The sequence below is a fragment of the Gymnodraco acuticeps genome, unplaced genomic scaffold (genome assembly GCF_902827175.1).
Source record: "Gymnodraco acuticeps unplaced genomic scaffold, fGymAcu1.1, whole genome shotgun sequence".
In the NCBI taxonomy this organism is placed as follows: domain Eukaryota; kingdom Metazoa; phylum Chordata; class Actinopteri; order Perciformes; family Bathydraconidae; genus Gymnodraco; species Gymnodraco acuticeps.
In genome coordinates this window covers 131,779-148,345 of record NW_022990379.1, presented here as the reverse complement: position 1 = coordinate 148,345, position 16,567 = coordinate 131,779, and the positions used below count along the sequence as shown (strand labels likewise).

Here is a 16,567-nt window from a genome sequence, read left to right as displayed (position 1 = left end):
CCGGCCCTTTAATTTTTTTTGTTTAACGTCATAATTTAAGTTGCGCTTCCGGCCGACAGAGGGCGACAGCGGCCGCTAATGCAGTTGTGTGTTTCTTATCTGTCAACAAATCCCACACGAAGAAGAACAAAGACCGGCCACACAGACGCCGCGGCAGACAGGGAGAATGACAAACAATGGATACAAATAAAAGAAAAAGAAAAGAAAAAGGTGGGGCCGAGAAGGCAAGAGAAAAAAAGGTGAAGTCACTCGCAGGTAATCCTAATAAATGTCGCAAATTGACAGACCTTTTTGGCAGCAGCGCCGCTGCTACAACTACAAGCACTATCATCACCAGCAGCAGCTTAGAACAAGTGCATGATGAAGAGAATGATGAGGGCGCGATTTCATATATACAGCCAGCCTCCTGCGTTCATGATGAGGGACAGAGAGTTGAGCTGGTGGAAGAACCAGCTCAACTGGCAATGCAAGTGCAGGGCAAGAGCAAGAGGTGGTAAGCAGGGCCGGACTGGGACAATAAATCAGGCCGGGAAGTATACACCCAGCCAGGCCACTACCAGTTTTTTGTGCCATTTTGCTGGATTTATTTGTCAACTTTTACAGCGTTGCTGCCCATAGTGATAGCCCTCTAAATCTACTACCCAAAAATAAACATATGGACATGGGTTACTATTTAAAAAAATGCACAAATCTATTTAGGGGGTTACGTTTTTAAGTGGGGGTGGACCTCAAATCCTATAGGGGGGTCCGGGGGCATGCTCCCCCGGTAAGTTTTTTTTTAAATGTTGGACTTAAATGCATCAATCTGGTGCATTTTGAGGGGGAAATAAAGAGACTACACCCATATGAAACATAACTGTATATATTTAAAAAAAATCATAAGAACATGGCCATAACCAATAACATAGCTACCATATCCAATATGAAAAAACATTGAAACTTGTTTATCTATTTGTTTTTGGTTCATTTATAGTTGTGAGTGTGTCTGTGCTCCTGAACCAGCCTCACCTGTCTCCCCCTGCTCCTCTTTGAGGCAGCAGCAAAGACTAGTTTTAGCTCTCAACAAGTTTTAATAGTTTATCTTACCTTTTTTCACCTAGTTAACGTTTTTTTTAATATTATTCATTTTGATTTTAATAATCACTCCCCCCCCCCCCAATATGTGTTTACATAAATGGTGACCAAACCATTTGAGACCCACTGAGATAACTTGGAATAAGTTAACTATCTAAACAGTCCTTTACCTCACCTGAGCTGTAGTTATCAGTCTCTCAGTCTGACAGGAGAGGACTCTCCTCCACCTTGTTGTTGAAAAAGTTCCGTATATCCGTTAGCGCAGCTAGCTAGCACCAGATGCTAACAACAACAATACACGTAACCGGTGCGCGCGCTTTATCTCACTCGCTCGCGCCACACATACACTAACACACACCCTCCCGAAGCTTGAATGACACACAGAGACCAATCGAGGGCTTTAGTGTACGATCTGTATGAAAGTGGCCATGTCAGCAGGCCACATCATGTAGACAGCCAGTCACCCTCTGTGAGGCAGAGTCAGACCCACATTTGCGCAGCGTTGTGTTCACAATACATACATACAAAACAAAATCCTCAGGCCAGCAGGCCACTTAACAGGCCAGGCCATCGGGAAACCTCCCGGTCCTCCCGATGGCCAGTCCGGGCCTGGTGGTAAGTACTATAGAGAAGACAAGTATATTCAACCTAGTGTTTCCAGTTAGTGTGTGGTGTGTTGTACAAGCAATAAAATAAATACAACTGAGAGTAGGTGTAATAGACTATATTAAAAAAAAGTATAGATTAAACAAAAGTGTATTACTTGTCAACATTTAAGTATTCATTCAAGTAGTAGCCTATAGTATTATAAAAATAATTAACATTATTTTTATCATTAATTTATAATTGTCTATAGGTTGAGGATGGAACAAGGACTGAGGATGACAGCCACTCACACGGCAGCTCAAGCCTGAGGTATTTCCAACGCCCAAATTCCGACAATCACAGTCTCAATAGTTTTTTTTCCTATCACCCTCAGACCAAAACAACATATTTGACAGGACAAAGACTGTTTAAACGCATGAACGGCACAGATAGAAAATGGCTCACATACTGTGAAGAGAACCACACATTGTATTGTGGAGTATGTTTAGCATTTGCCAAGCCATCTGAAAACAATCCCTTTGTAAGTGGCATGCAGGACTGGAACCATATCAGTCAGAGAGTAGAGGAACACGAAAGGACCATCATGCATAGAATGTGTGCGGAGGCCTACTTTTTGAGGGCATCCAAATCAGACATAGCCAGCCTACTACATGGATCACAAGTAGTGGCCCACAGAGATCAAGTGAAGAAGAAACGGCAGGTGTTGGAACGTGTGGTAGATGTAGTAAAGTTCATAGGAAAGAGAGGACTTGGCTACAGAGGGAAGGAATATGAGGCAGCATACACTCTAGATCAGGGGTAGGCAAGTAAGTTTGGCCGTGGGCCAATTTTTGCTGAGCCGCAAGATGGCGGGCCAGAACATAATCAAAGCCTAATTCAAGGAATTGATTTTGGTAAGAGGGCGCAGCGCCCCTGTTCCCCGGTTCAGAAAAAACTCTGATATCGCTGATAAGCCTCCCCATCAACACTCTGATGCGCAGTCAGATCCACTGATTGGTTCACTGATGATATAGGCGCCCAATCCAGAGCCTCTGGCTAGACCCGCCCAAAGGGAGGCTCGTCCTCTCTAGCCCCATTGCAAGGCAAGGCAAGGCAAGTTTATTTATATAGCACTTTTCAACACAAGGCAATTCAAAGTGCTTTACAAAAAATGAGTCCCAAAGCCAGGGCTATTATCTGTATTTTAACAGACTTATCTTTTAAATTGAGGTATATTTATTGTTCTCTTCAAAGTTTATTTTTCTCTGAAATTGTAGGGAGGATGGTCCTCCCTTTCCTCAATGGACGAGCCTCCACTGAGTAAAGTAACTAGCAGTGTTATTTAACATGCTTTTATTCTGATAAGTATTGTCAAGTTCTCTGGGTTTTTGGCATTTATTTGAGTGTTTGCCCACATTTGAGAGGCTTGAGGGACAACTGGAATCCTTTTTCCTTTTCTTTATTTCAACTTTTCAAGGACACATTAGGATTCTTTCAGGTTGAAAACCTTTAAAAAATACCAAAGGACAAAATAAATCAATTACAGCAGTTTTGCTTTGCAATTTCATATATTATAACCTAAATTAATCAGTAACCAAGTATTTTACTCAAACTCAATGTATTTAATAGTTAAATAAGTACTTTAATTGACCTGGTTCCCCCCAACCACACATTTGCCATATGTGACCCGCTCTAGCGAAATCAGTCGAAATTCGCAACGGCTCATTTCAAAATAAACGTGGATTTGCGTAAAAAAATAGTTTTTCGGGGATCGGGTGTTTTGTTTGATTTTAAATAAACAAAGTCTTGGCTTTCAGAATATGACATTTTTATTTCAAAAATCACACGATAAATACATGCTTGTAAAATAAAAAATAAAAATAATATTTCATTTTTGATTCTCAAAATTACGGGCCAAATATTATTGCTGGCGGGCCAACAATGGCCCGCGGGCCGCCTGTTGCCGACCCATGCTCTAGATGATGACAACATTGACCATGGGAATTGTCTAGAGCTCATCATTCTTCTTGGAAAATATGATGTGTGTCTGAAAGAACATATCACTGAGTGCACAGAAAAAAGTAAGAAGATGCACCAGTCACACTCACAGGCTAAAGGTCGGGGTTCTGCTGTAACATTCCTATCCAAAACAACTGTAAACAATGTCATTTCCACAGTGCAGAGGCTAATTCAGGAGACCATTGCAAAAGAGGTTGCTGAAAGCGGTATGTTTTCTGTACAAATAGATACAACCCAGGACATTACGTCCCATGAGCAGTGTTCTGTGATTCTGAGATACGTCACAGACACTGTCCAGGAAAGGCTTCTTGCAGTGGTCAAATGTGAAGCATCCACTGGCCAATATTTTGTCCAGATGCTGACAGATGTAATGGATCGTTTTGATTTGGATATCAGCAACTGCATCAGTAATGCTACAGATGGTGCATCCAACATGCAGGGTCAATATCGAGGCTTCTCCGCACTCCTGTCATCCAAAGTCCCAAACCATGTACATGTTTGGTGCTATGCACATGTGCTAAACCTCGTTCTGTCTGATACAACTGAAGTGTCCATAGCTAGTGGGTCCCTTTTCTCCCTCATGAATGACATTGCTGTGTTCATTCGCGAGTCATACAAAAGAATGAATGTGTGGGAGCATAAAAGCCAGGACACTCGACACAGACGCCTCTCCCCAATTGGAGAGACACGGTGGTGGGCTAAAGATGTAGCCTTGAAGAAGATCTTTGGCTCATTTGGAAAGCCAGACCAGTCTCTGTACATTGATGTCTTCATGACACTAAGTAAATTTCAAAGTCAGGCCAATTTGAAAACTGCAGTGCGTGTCAGAGCAAGAGGATTCCTAGAGGCGCTCCTGAGGTACGAGACAGTGTTGACTGCCCAGCTTTTCCTTCGGATTTTTGAAGTGACAACACCTCTTTCAAAATACTTGCAGACATGTGGACTAGATATCCTCTCTGCTCACAGGATGGTTCAGGACACTTAACATGCACTGATGAACATGACAAGAGATTTCATGACAGTGAAGACAGCTGCTGATACTTTTGTTGAGTGGGCAAATGCAAAACTGGAGGCAGAAGAGGACTGTGAGCTTGAGTTGGAAACAACACTTCCACTGAAGAGGAACAGGAAAAGGAAGATGATGGCTGGCGAAATGGCAAGTGATGAGAGATTGACAGATGCAAACAGGGCTTATGAAGTAGAGGTCCATAACCAGGTCCTGGATACTGTCACAGACAGTATCAAACGACGCTTCATGACCCACGGCACTCTGTATGGTGACTTGGCTGTCCTTGATCCAAGAAACTTTCCCCAAGTGTGTTCAGCAGAAGCTCTGCCTGACTCTACATTTCAAGATCTAAGCAAATGCTTGCTTAGGTTTGACAGCAGGGCAACTGCTGCAAATTTGCAGTCTGAGTTGAAGTGTCTGGCAGCCCAGTGGCCACGGCTTAAAATGTCTGCACTTGAAGAGTACAGAGTACGAATTTGCTCTGGTTGTGAGGAAGAAGAGACAGAGGTTTTAAACAAACAGTGCAACTCTTGTAAAGAATGCTCAATATGTTGCTACCAACTTCTGAAACGCTACAACCTCTTCACAGATGCCTATCAGCTCCTTGGTTTAGGATACAAGTTTCTTCTCACTCTGCCTGTGACACAGGTAGCTTGTGAGAGAAGTTTCTCTGTACTCAAGCACATCAAAAGCCGAATAAGGAGCACACAGTCACAAGAACACCTGGAAGCATTCATGCTTATGTCAACAGAAAAAGACATCCTCATGTCCCTCGACAATGACTTGGTCATCGACAGAGTTGCAGAAAAAAGCAACTTACTAAAGAAACTGCTGATTCCCCAACATTAGGTTTACAAACCGCCTCAGACAATCTTGTTTATTTCTTTTAGGTGAGAATGATCCCTTAAACTGCAGCCTAATAAACAGCTGATTTGTGTGTACTGTTATATGATGTCCCATGTGTTAAGACATCTGAGGAGTGTCCTCCCTATTCTCTTTAGGGGAGAATTATCCGTTGAACCGCATAATAAACAGCTGATTTATAATAACTAATAGTACTGTATTATTTGATCTGATCTCTGATCTCCACCACCACCCCCCCCCCCCCCCCCTCCCGTTGACATGACATGTGGCCGGACTGGGTCATATTCCAGGGCTGAATTTTAGTCCCAGTCCGCCCCTGCCAGCACACACACATATTCTTTTCAAGGTTCTTTCTGGGGCCAATATAATCTCAGGCACCAATATATCTGTGGACAATGTTTGATTGTCTGGGAAAGAATAGTTTGTGTGAAATATTCCTTGGGAAAGTAAAGGAGTGAATTCAGGTGCAAGATAAAGATTGACTCTGTCCTTGTTTACTTCCGAAGCTCTCACGCTCTGTTCAGATGTAAAATACTTTTTCCCAGAACTCTGATTCGCTGTATTGGTCCCGCCCAGAAGTGAAATTGGCCAATGGAGACCTACCAGCTCACGGTCTAGGGCTCGCCCAGAAGTGAAATCGCCAATAACAAATAGCTAGGGAGGAGCAACCAGCTCATCAGTCATCAAGAGACACGCGGAGCAGAGGTGAACCTTCCACCACCGCCATTAGGCGCATTCACACCGCAGTACTTTTCCCACAAAGGTTCATGAGAACTTAGTTCATGAGAACTCTTTAGTTCTCATGAACTAAGTACAGATCGCGTTCACACCGGAATAAGTCCCTGGGGGTGGTGGATTAGGCAAATGAAGCCGCTGACGTCACTTCTTCTTCTGCTTTGGGTTTACTGGCAGGCCGCAAACCACTTCACGGCGTATACTGTCGCCCAAAGTCCCCGGCCGGAAGTCCCCGGAGTTGGGGACTGGCTTCAGTAGAAGCTCCGAGTAAATCGCCAGAACGCCGACACCTCCTCATCTCCACTGCTCCCATGTTTTATTTTGTGTTGCCATAAGTTAGTCTCTCTGCGTTTCTGCGCTGGGCTAATGCTAATAATGTTAATGCGAGGATAATAAAATGGCAGCTTCACAAAACTTTTTGGGAGTTTTACGGGGCGTGGTTTGCAATCCGCCCAGGCCAATCAGAAATATAGCTCTTTTCTCACAAGAGAGCCGCACGAAAGTCCCTGCTCTCTAGCAGGGACTTTCGTGGGGGTAAAAAGGTTCTCGTGAACTAATTTTAGTACCGGCTCTTTTTGGTGTGAACGCGACAAAAGAGTTCTCATGAACTAAGTTCTCATGAACCTTTGTGGGAAAAGTATTGCGGTGTGAATGCGCCTAATGGGTGGTGCTCCAACAAAATGCAGCCAATTCTTGAAATAAATAAAGACTGAGGGCTTGTTATTGACATTTTAATTGATAAAGGTTATACGAGATGATGGAAGCCATGTTCATTATGGTTGCATTCCTGTAACCCACAGTATCGGGACTAGTAATGGATACAAAGCTGTATTATATTGCAAAAGCACTTTATATGATGTTGAATCAACCTGTCATTTTCCGATATATGTTCATGTGCAATTCCAACTTTATTACTTTTATTTAGTAGGTCAAATTATAGTTAGAAAAGCTGAGGGCAGCTCAGAGGTCCTACAGGTGAAACGCAGAAGAAGTAAAGGCATGACTTATTAGACCTAGTGGACAGGGATGACGTATTTACCCGGAAGTAAGCTGCTGGTTCCCTCGACAAAAAAGCAACGGGATTTTTCAATAGGATCTGGGAAAATAGCTGGAAATAAGGTCTGTGGAAAACGAACCTGTTTGATAAATGCACGTTTTGTTCAGCCGGATAATCTCCACGTGTCTTCCCTACTTTTATAATTATCGAAATCATAAATCTAGTCGCCAGAAGTAAAATGCCAACGTTATGCTATAAAGGAACTACAGCAGGGTCGCACGACTTCAACGTCACACCAACTTAAGATCGATATTAAAAAAATACAGACTCAAAAAAAGTTGAAGCGTTTCTTTTAACAGTTTGCAGGAGGCAGGAACTTGCTTTCAAGCAGAACAGGGGCAAACAAACTTAGCGGGAGTGTTAACGTGTTCGGTGTAATGACATAAAATGGCCTCCACAACTTCTGTAGTCCTATTCAGCCACTTGTTAACAACCTCATCGTTTTTCAGACTCGTCAACTCTTCAGAAATCACCAGTGGGGTCACTGCTGATGTATTTAATGTCGTAGAACAAAACGTGATCTATCTCTTAAATGTGTCTCAACCACAGACCTTATTTCCAGCAATTTTCCCAAATCCTACAGAGAAATCCCATTGGCTCTAAGACGAGGGAACCGGTAGTGGTGAAATGCTAACTAATTTCCGGGTTTTAGGACTTGTCACTGCACCACTCTATTATGCAGCCACGTTACAGGGATGTTGGTAAGCTAACGTGATGAGTAGTTCTATACAAACAGTGACAAGGATGTACATTGTATATCCAAAGTAACAGCAGTAATACAGATATAAGAGTTATGTCAACGTTTTATAATAGGTTCACCGGATAAATGTTGAGTGTCTCGTGTGATGCGTCACCTGCTAAATTACATGGCTTATGCCTGTAGTGTTTATGCAGACTCAACTTTTTATACCTAGCCGAGAGCATCAGCCATGTTGCAGTGGTGTGTTTGTGTATTTCACAACGAAAATGGTAAAAGGATTTTGTTTTAAACGTATGCGCGTCTGAGAGTCCCTTTAGTGTCCATGTGTGCAACACATAAAACATCTTTCACTCAGTGGAGTTAACACATGTTCCATTTTATAAAAGGCTGAGGATATATGTTCTGTTCTTTCCCTAATCTTTAAATCCTGAGCAACAGGGGGGATGGAGCTAATTAAGGTGAACTTAAAAAAAGGTATGGCGTGATATTATGCAAAAATGCATCATTGTGTGTTTATACAAGAAACTACTGGGAATAAATACACATACATTTCTACCTAATTAATGTACTTTGTTTTGTTGGCTGGTCATGCATAGCGCAGTTTCCATGCCAACTCAGGTGGTAACTAGGGGACTGTCGTAATTGGCCGACATTTTTATCCCTTTGTGTTGTTACTTTGGAAAAAACATTTTAATCAGTAGACCTGTGAAGCTGAAAATTGAGCGCCGGGACCAAGCAAGGAGGCAGAGGCAGAACGTCCAAAAATACAACCCGGTGTGGGCATTTATTAAATCATACACATATGATATGACACAGCCTCAATCTGCTGCTCCTGTGCGCACAGTCACCAGCCACCACCAGGATCTCACACACACTCTTTCTAACAGCAAAACCCCAGAGCCTAAATGCCCAACCCAATCAACCCAACAGGACACAGGTGAGGGGGGAGGAGACAACACAGGGCACCAGGTGCACACAATCAACGACAGACATTGGGGAAGGGGAACACTTTTCAACAACAAAAAAGCTAAACAACCCGTAACGGAGGCCGAGATCTATGAGCCCAGAGATCACCTCTGTGACAAGACCTCAATTCATTTTATTAAAGCCATAATACTCATGAAGGTTTTATTTGATGGCATTATAGAGATCTTGGTCATTGAGCCAATATCTGAATCAAACTCTACGGTGGCCGACGCTCTGCAATCACTTCAATTAGGGGAGAAATGCACCGCAGTTTCAGAAACAAAGCTATAATAAAAACACAAATGTGCCAAAACACATGCAAATGAAGAAACATCTCTACCAACTTCACGAAACATGCACAACTAAAAGCGTTGCATCAACAAAATACTGCAAATAAAAAACCTGCAAGATGCTCAAAACTTATTTTTCAACAGAGTATGACCTTTAATATCCCAGTGTCACTCACGATGATGGTACAAAACAAGAATATAACCATTTCATATGTAAATAATCCACGTTTCACTTTTTTTCCAATTTGTTAAGGTCTTACCCATCAGTATCGTCACCTTAGTATTGTATAACATATTGGGGTCAGGTAAACACACGTCTGTTTCATTTTTTAAAGTGCTCAAACTAGGAGTCAAATTTATTTTCTTTTAAATCTATTAAAAGCCCTGGCAAAGGAGCACAGACTCAGCAAAGTGTGAAAAGCATGTATTCGTGTCAGTGTTGATTTTGTTCATTTGAAAAGAGTGGCCTTGTTTTCTTGGCCTCCAGCGAGTGTTTGGTTTCAGCAGCTCCCTTTTTATTTGTCAGCTAAGTCTGTGTAACACAAGCCTCCTTACTGTCATATCGCTGTGGACATTTTACTTATCTGTCTACTTGCACTTTTACTTTAAGTCTTGTGTATTTCCATCATACTAATATTCAAAACATGGGTTACAATGCGCCACTTGACAATTACAATGACAGAGTAATGTGGGAATCAGCTAAATGACACAAATGGAAGATCAGATACACAGGAATACAAATATATGTATACTTAAAAAATAACAGCTGTAGTATTCAGAAAGAAATCCAGAGATACTGTAATAATACATCTTTCAAACAATACAACACAATTTCAGCCTGTATAATAATATCAAAAGAGATGTGCTTAGTTATGTTGTGTTTTTAATTGGTCTGCCTCCTCTGTACAATGTAAGATTGTTTTTTGATGTATGCCTTTCATGAGACCATTGCATTTGTCCATGCACAAGAAGATAAACACATATGTTTCAGTTTCCTTTAGGCTCAACACTACATTGATCATCAACACATCCATCTTCTACCGATTATCCGGCTAGCAGAGGTGAACTTCACAGGAAACCCATTTTGTATCTTTCTTGAGGACCTACATTGATCAATCTTTCTTAAAGAAGACAAGCAATATTGGATGTTCTTACTACTGTAATACTGGAAATATATGATTAGGAAGGAAAAAAGGACAGCTAGAAAAATAAAAGGTGCTAGTATAGACCCCTGGGGCACTCCATACTTCCCCATTAAAAAGGTAGAAATTAGTCACACTCAATTAAAAACAGAAAATCAATCAGGAGTTGAAAGCTTCAAAGACCACCTTGTCCATTTATGAGAATGCCGTGATGAACTTGATCTTAAACTAAAAGTTAAACAGATAAAAAGTGGAGCGTAAATGTGTTTAATTCCCATAAAGTACCGTTCAGTCTCAGTGTTAGGATGCGGTCTAAAACCTGAAATACTTCACATTTCATTTATTTCTTGGGGTCTGTCTGGCTGTTTATCTGTAATCACTGTATTGAATTATGACGTAGGGCAGAGCAGAACAAAAAAGCAGTCAACATTATCTGAAATAATATAACAAAAAGGTAAAAACAAAACACAATGCAACTGTCATGACTTGACACCGACATCTCATTATGATCAAACAGCGCTTCGTTTTAAAAGACATTGCCTTTGTACTTTACTTCTAAACGGATGTATATGCCAAGAAATTACATAACACGTCCCATTTGTATGCAAGAAAAGAGCCTTTCTGTGTCAGACTGGAAGTGGAGAGGGTTGGTTTTTTGATGTTTATGAATAATATACATCAATCAATTACTCTTTTTAGTTTCAGGTAAATAAAAATCATGGCAGAAAAAAGGATGTGCTGTTTATATACAGTGTCTACACACACCAGTAAAGAAAGTGTGTAACTGTGATGTATTTTCCAACCTTGGCCTAGTAAGAAAAATGTCTTAATGAATTCAAACAAGCTTAAATTAATGCTAAATAAGCTTAAGATTGGTAATACCTTGAATGCATAATGTGTGCATAAGTAAACGTTGCGTCTGTTTCCTCAAGTTGGTGAATGTTTTTTAAAAGATGTGCATGTGTTGTCAAGTTGTCTTTGTTTTTATATTTACATCGTTTTTGAAACTGCAGCACATTTCACACAAGTGTTTTAGGCAGATGTAGCACTTGTTAGCCACTGTACATTTCTCCTAATTAATCAACCTCAATACTACACACTGGTCCTTTAATGCTACACTGGCTACAGCAGGGACATTTGTCCAAGGGCCACAATTATTCCAAGAGACACTTTCGGGGGCCAGTGTTTATTATATATAGCCCAGAATTTTCGCCGGAGCCTCGCAGCTGGGGTACTGCTGCGGAACGCATAAAGCAGACTCTTCACGCTAATGAAGGATCACTTCTTCTTCAGGGCAGGGAAGGCTACGCAGTACGCAGGCTACTGTCCCGCAGCTGCTGCCTCTCTGTTGGACTCAGGTACTGCACATTACTCACGAGACGTAAAAACGAACGCACTAACCACTCCGCCAACGCCACAGTCACCCTCGCCATGCACACCGGATGAGAATGTCTGGCGGGCCGGATGTGGCCCACGGGCCGCCAGTTGATGGTCACTGGGCTACAGCATATGGACTCAATAGCGGGTGGTATATATATGTACACATAACAAGCGTGAATCACAAACATAGGAGCTGTATTCCCACAACATGCATTGGAAGAGAAAGCAAACTAAATCTAATATCTTACAGCATATCTGATCACCTGCTTCCTCACAATGGTTGGGAGTATTTCAGATTTCACACAAGTGTTTTAGACAAATGTAGCATTTTTGCACCTGTCGGCAACCTTTTTGCTAATTGATAAACCCTAATACTACACACTGGTCCTTTAACGCTACACTTGCTACAAGATATGGACTCAGGTGGGTATATACAGTATATAAAAGCAAAAACGAGTATGAATCAAACGTATGATTGATGTATATAGGCTGAATTCCCACCAGATGCATTGGCATGGAAAGCAATCAAAATCTAATATCTTACCGCATATATGATCACCTGCTTCCTCAAAAAGGTTGGGAGTATTTCAGATGTCCCAGAAAGATATTCTGGGTCTTTGAATACCTTGAATACATAATTTATTACGAGCACTTTAAGTCAACGCTGCGCATGTTTCCTCAAGTTGGTTAATGTTTTTTTCTAAATGATGTTCATGTGTTGTCAAGGTGTTTTGGCACATTTGTGTTTTTATATTTACATAGTTTTTGAAACCCCAGCACATTCCACACACATGTTTTAGGCAGACATAGCACTTTTGAACCTGTCGGCCACCGTATATTTCTGCTAATTAATCAACCTTAATGCTAAACACTGTTCCTGTAATGCTACGCATATGGACTTAACAGCGGTGGGTATATACAGTATATAAAAATGAAAAAAAGAAACAGATGTACTGTATATAGGCTGAATTCCCACCAGAGGCATTGGCATGGAAAGCAAACTAAATCTAATATCTTACTGCATATCTGATCACCTGCCAGTGCTTCCTCACAAAGCTTGGGAGTGTTTCAGATGTCCATGAAAGATATTCTGGGTCTTTGAATACCATTCATGTCTAGTTTAGTGTCAGTGAAAGTGAACAGTGTTGGCGAGGAAACAAAAATAAATGGAAGCCGCTGGCAGGCCTGTTTCATTAATTAATGATTACGTGCAAGGGAATTTGACGAGGGGGAGAATGGGAGCCGGTATATAGGATCATGTTCAAAGCATTGTTAATTGTCTTTCTTCATGACAGCTGGTGATATTATATTACATTACATTACATTGCATTTAGCTGACGCTTTTATCCAAAGCGACTTACAATAAGTACATTCGACCAGGAAGACACAACCTTGAAGAAAACAGAATCATATAAGTACATCAGGTTTCATAGAGCCAAAACATTTCAAGTGCTACTCAACTGGCTTTAGGTAAGCCAGTCCTTTATTATTATATAAGTGCTTTGTTAATAATTCTATCGCTCGAAGTGGAGTCGAAAGAGATGAGTTTTCAGTCTGCGCCGGAAGATGTGCAAGCTATCTGCTGTCCTGATGTCAATGGGGAGCTCATTCCACCATCTTGGTGCCAGGATAGCCAACCCACGTGTTTTTGCCGATGGGAACTTGGGTCCCCCTCGCAGCGAGGGTGCAGCGAGCCATTTGGTTGATGCAGAGCGTAGTGCACGCGCTTGGGTGTACGGTTTAACCATGTCCTGGATGTATGAAGGGCCAGATCCATTCGCAGCATGGTAAGCAAGTACCAGTGTCTTGAAGTGGATTCTAGCAGTTACCGGAAGCCAGTGAAGGGAGCGGAGGAGCGGAGTGGTGTGGGAAAATTTAGGAAGGTTGAAGACCAGACGAGCCGCTGCATTCTGGATGAGCTGCAGAGGTCGGATGGCACATGCAGGTAGACCAGCCAGGAGGGAGTTGCTGTAGTCTAGAGTTGAGATGACGAGAACCTGGACCAGAACCTGCGTCGCTTTCTGAGTCAGCTGGGGACGTATCTTCCTGATGTTGTAAAGCGTGTATCTGCAGCAACGGGTTGTAGCAGCTATGTTTGTAGTGAAGGACAGGTTGTTATCTAGGGTCACACCCAGATTCCTTGCAGTCTGAGTCGGGGAAACAACTGAGGTGCCGATGTTGATTGTTAGGTCAAGAGTGGGACAATCTTTTCCCGGAAGGAAGAGCAGCTCAGTCTTGTCAAGATTGAGCTTGAGGTGATGAGCAGACATCCACTGAGAGATGTCAGCTAGACAAGCAGAGATGCGTGCAACGACCTGGGTCTCTGAGCGGGGAAAGGACAGAATTAATTGGGTGTCGTCAGCGTAGCAGTGGTATGAAAAACCATGCGGGCTAATGACTGATCCGAGCGAGTTTGTGTACAGGGAGAAGAGGAGGGGACCAAGAACAGAGCCCTGAGGGACCCCTGTAGTTAATTGACAAGGGTCGGACTCAGACCCTCTCCAAGTAACCCTGTAGGTACGGTCTTTCAGATATGAGGTGAGGAGGGAAAGTGCAGAGCCTGAAACTCCAAGTTTTTGGAGAGTGCGAAGGAGGATCTGATGATTCACCGTGTCGAATGCAGCAGACAGGTCCAACAGGATGATGACAGAGGAGAGGGATGCAGTTTTGGCAGTGTGCAGTTCCTCCGTGACAGCAATGAGAGCAGTTTATGTGGAGTGACCTGCCTTGAAACCAGACTGGTGCGGATCCAGAAGGTTATTCTGATGGAGATAACAGGAGAGTTGTTTAAAGACAGCGCGTTCAAGTGATTTAGACAGGAACGGGAGTAGAGAGACAGGCCTGTAGTTTATAACATCAGACGGGTTGAGAGTGGGTTTCTTTAGGAGAGGGTTTACTCTTGCCTCCTAGAGACTGTTTGGAAAGTGACCAGAAGTTAGAGAAGTGTTGATGAAATGGGTGAGAAACGGTAGAATATCAGGAGCGATAGTCTGAAGGAGGTTTGAAGGGATGGGGTCCAGAGGACAGGTGGTAGGGCGGGCAGAGGTAATGAGGGTAAGAACCTCACTTGGAGAGAGAGGGGAAAAGGAGGTTAGTGTGTTGGTGGAAGGAGGGTCTGGTGACCCAGCGGTGAGTAAAGGGGAGTCAGAAAAAGAAGAGAGAATATCATCAACCTTTTTTTCAAAGTGGGTAACAAAGTCGCTTGACAGAAGTGAGGAGGGGGAAGGGGCTTTTGGAGGGTCCAAGAGGGTGGAGAAGATGGAAAATAGTTTTTTAGGATTGGAATAGGAAGATTGGATCTTATCTTGAAAGAAAGTGCTTTTTGCCTGAGAGATCGAAGCAGAGAAAGACGAGAGGAGAGCCTGATAGGTTAGGAGGTCGTCACAGTGTTTGGATTTCCACTGTTTCCGCTCTGCTGCCCTAAGGACGGTTCTATTAGCACGCAGTGCATCATTTAGCCAGGGAGCAGGAGGGGACTGACGAGCCTGCCCAGGTGTGAGAGGACAGAGAGAGTCCAGAGTGGATGAGAGAGTAGAATAGCTAGAATAGCTATGCAGATGACACACAAATTTACGTAACAATTTCACCAGGAGACTATGCTCCAATTCAAACACTGAGTAAGTGCATTGAACAAATCAATGACCGGATGTGTCAGAACTTTCTCCAATTAAACAAAGATAAAGCTGAGGTAATGGTTTTTGGAGCCAAGTCAGAACGTATAAAAGTTAGCACTGAGCTTCAGTGTGCAATGTTCAAAACAACAGATAAAGCCAGAAATCTAGGTGTAGTCATGGACTCTGACCTGAGTTTCAACAGTCACATTAAAACTGTTACTAAATCAGCCTACTATCACCTAAAGAATATATCTAGGATTAAAAGACTAATGTCACAGCAGGATTTGGAAAAACTTGTCCGTGCGTTTATCTTCAGTAGACTCGACTACTGCAATGGTGTCTTCACAGGTCTCACTAAAAAATCTACTAGAAAGCTGCAGCTAATTCAGAACGCCGCTGCTCGAGTCCTCACTGACACTAAGAAAGTGGATCACATCACTCCTGTTCTGAAGTCTTTACACTGGCTTCCTGTGTGTCAAAGAATAGATTTCAAAATACTGCTGCTGGTTTATAAAGCACTGAATGGTTTAGGCCCAAAATACATTTCTGACCTCCTGCTAAATTATGAACCATCCAGATCTCTCAGGTCTTCAGGGACTGGTCAGCTTTCTGTCCCCAGAGTCAGAACTAAACATGGTAAAGCAGCGTTCAGTTATTATGCTCCAAATATCTGGAACAAACTCCCAGAAACCTGCAGGTCCGCTGCAACTCTGACTACTTTTAAATCCAGGCTGAAGACTTTTCTTTTTGTCGCTGCTTTTAATTGAACTATTCATATCTTAGACTGCACTGTAACTTTTATCCATGTACTTTTTTTCTTTTAATGTTTATTTTGTGACGACCAAGTGAGTAACCACCAGGTAACAAATACAATGAGTGTATTGTTTAATCCCCTAAATCAGATGCCAAACTAAACTATACAGGGTTCGTACGGTCATTGAAAACCTGGAAACGTCATGGAAATTCAAAATGCAAATTCCAGGCCCTGGAAAAGTTATGGAAAACAATATTTTTCCCAAAGTTTTGGAAAAGTCATGGAAATGTAACTAAAGTTGCGTCAAATATAATTTACATTTGATCTAATCGCCGAAATAATCTGCGGTCGCGAGCTGTTATGTTCCATCATGACGCG

General features: G+C 42.2%; 1 protein-coding gene across 1 annotated transcript; it reads left to right on the top strand.

Annotated features, from left to right (window-relative positions):
• The first annotated feature begins 1,859 nt into the window (after positions 1–1,859).
• Positions 1,860–4,663, top strand: LOC117551479. The gene is made up of 2 exons (XM_034224389.1): positions 1,860–2,471; positions 3,639–4,663. The coding sequence occupies exons 1-2, from the start codon at positions 2,096–2,098 to the stop codon at positions 4,661–4,663; spliced, it is 1,401 nt and encodes a 466-aa protein (XP_034080280.1). The 5' UTR covers positions 1,860–2,095.
• Positions 4,664–16,567: the final 11,904 nt, after the last annotated feature.

What these genes read in the sequence shown, in the direction of transcription:
- LOC117551479 (XM_034224389.1), top strand. Translation starts at nt 2,096, where the DNA reads ATGAACGGCACAGATAGAAAATGGCTCACATACTGTGAAGAGAACCAC. An exon ending in TGAGGCAGCATACACTCTAG is followed by an intron (nt 2,472 to 3,638) that starts ATCAGGGGTAGG and finishes CCCATGCTCTAG; the next exon opens with ATGATGACAACATTGACCAT.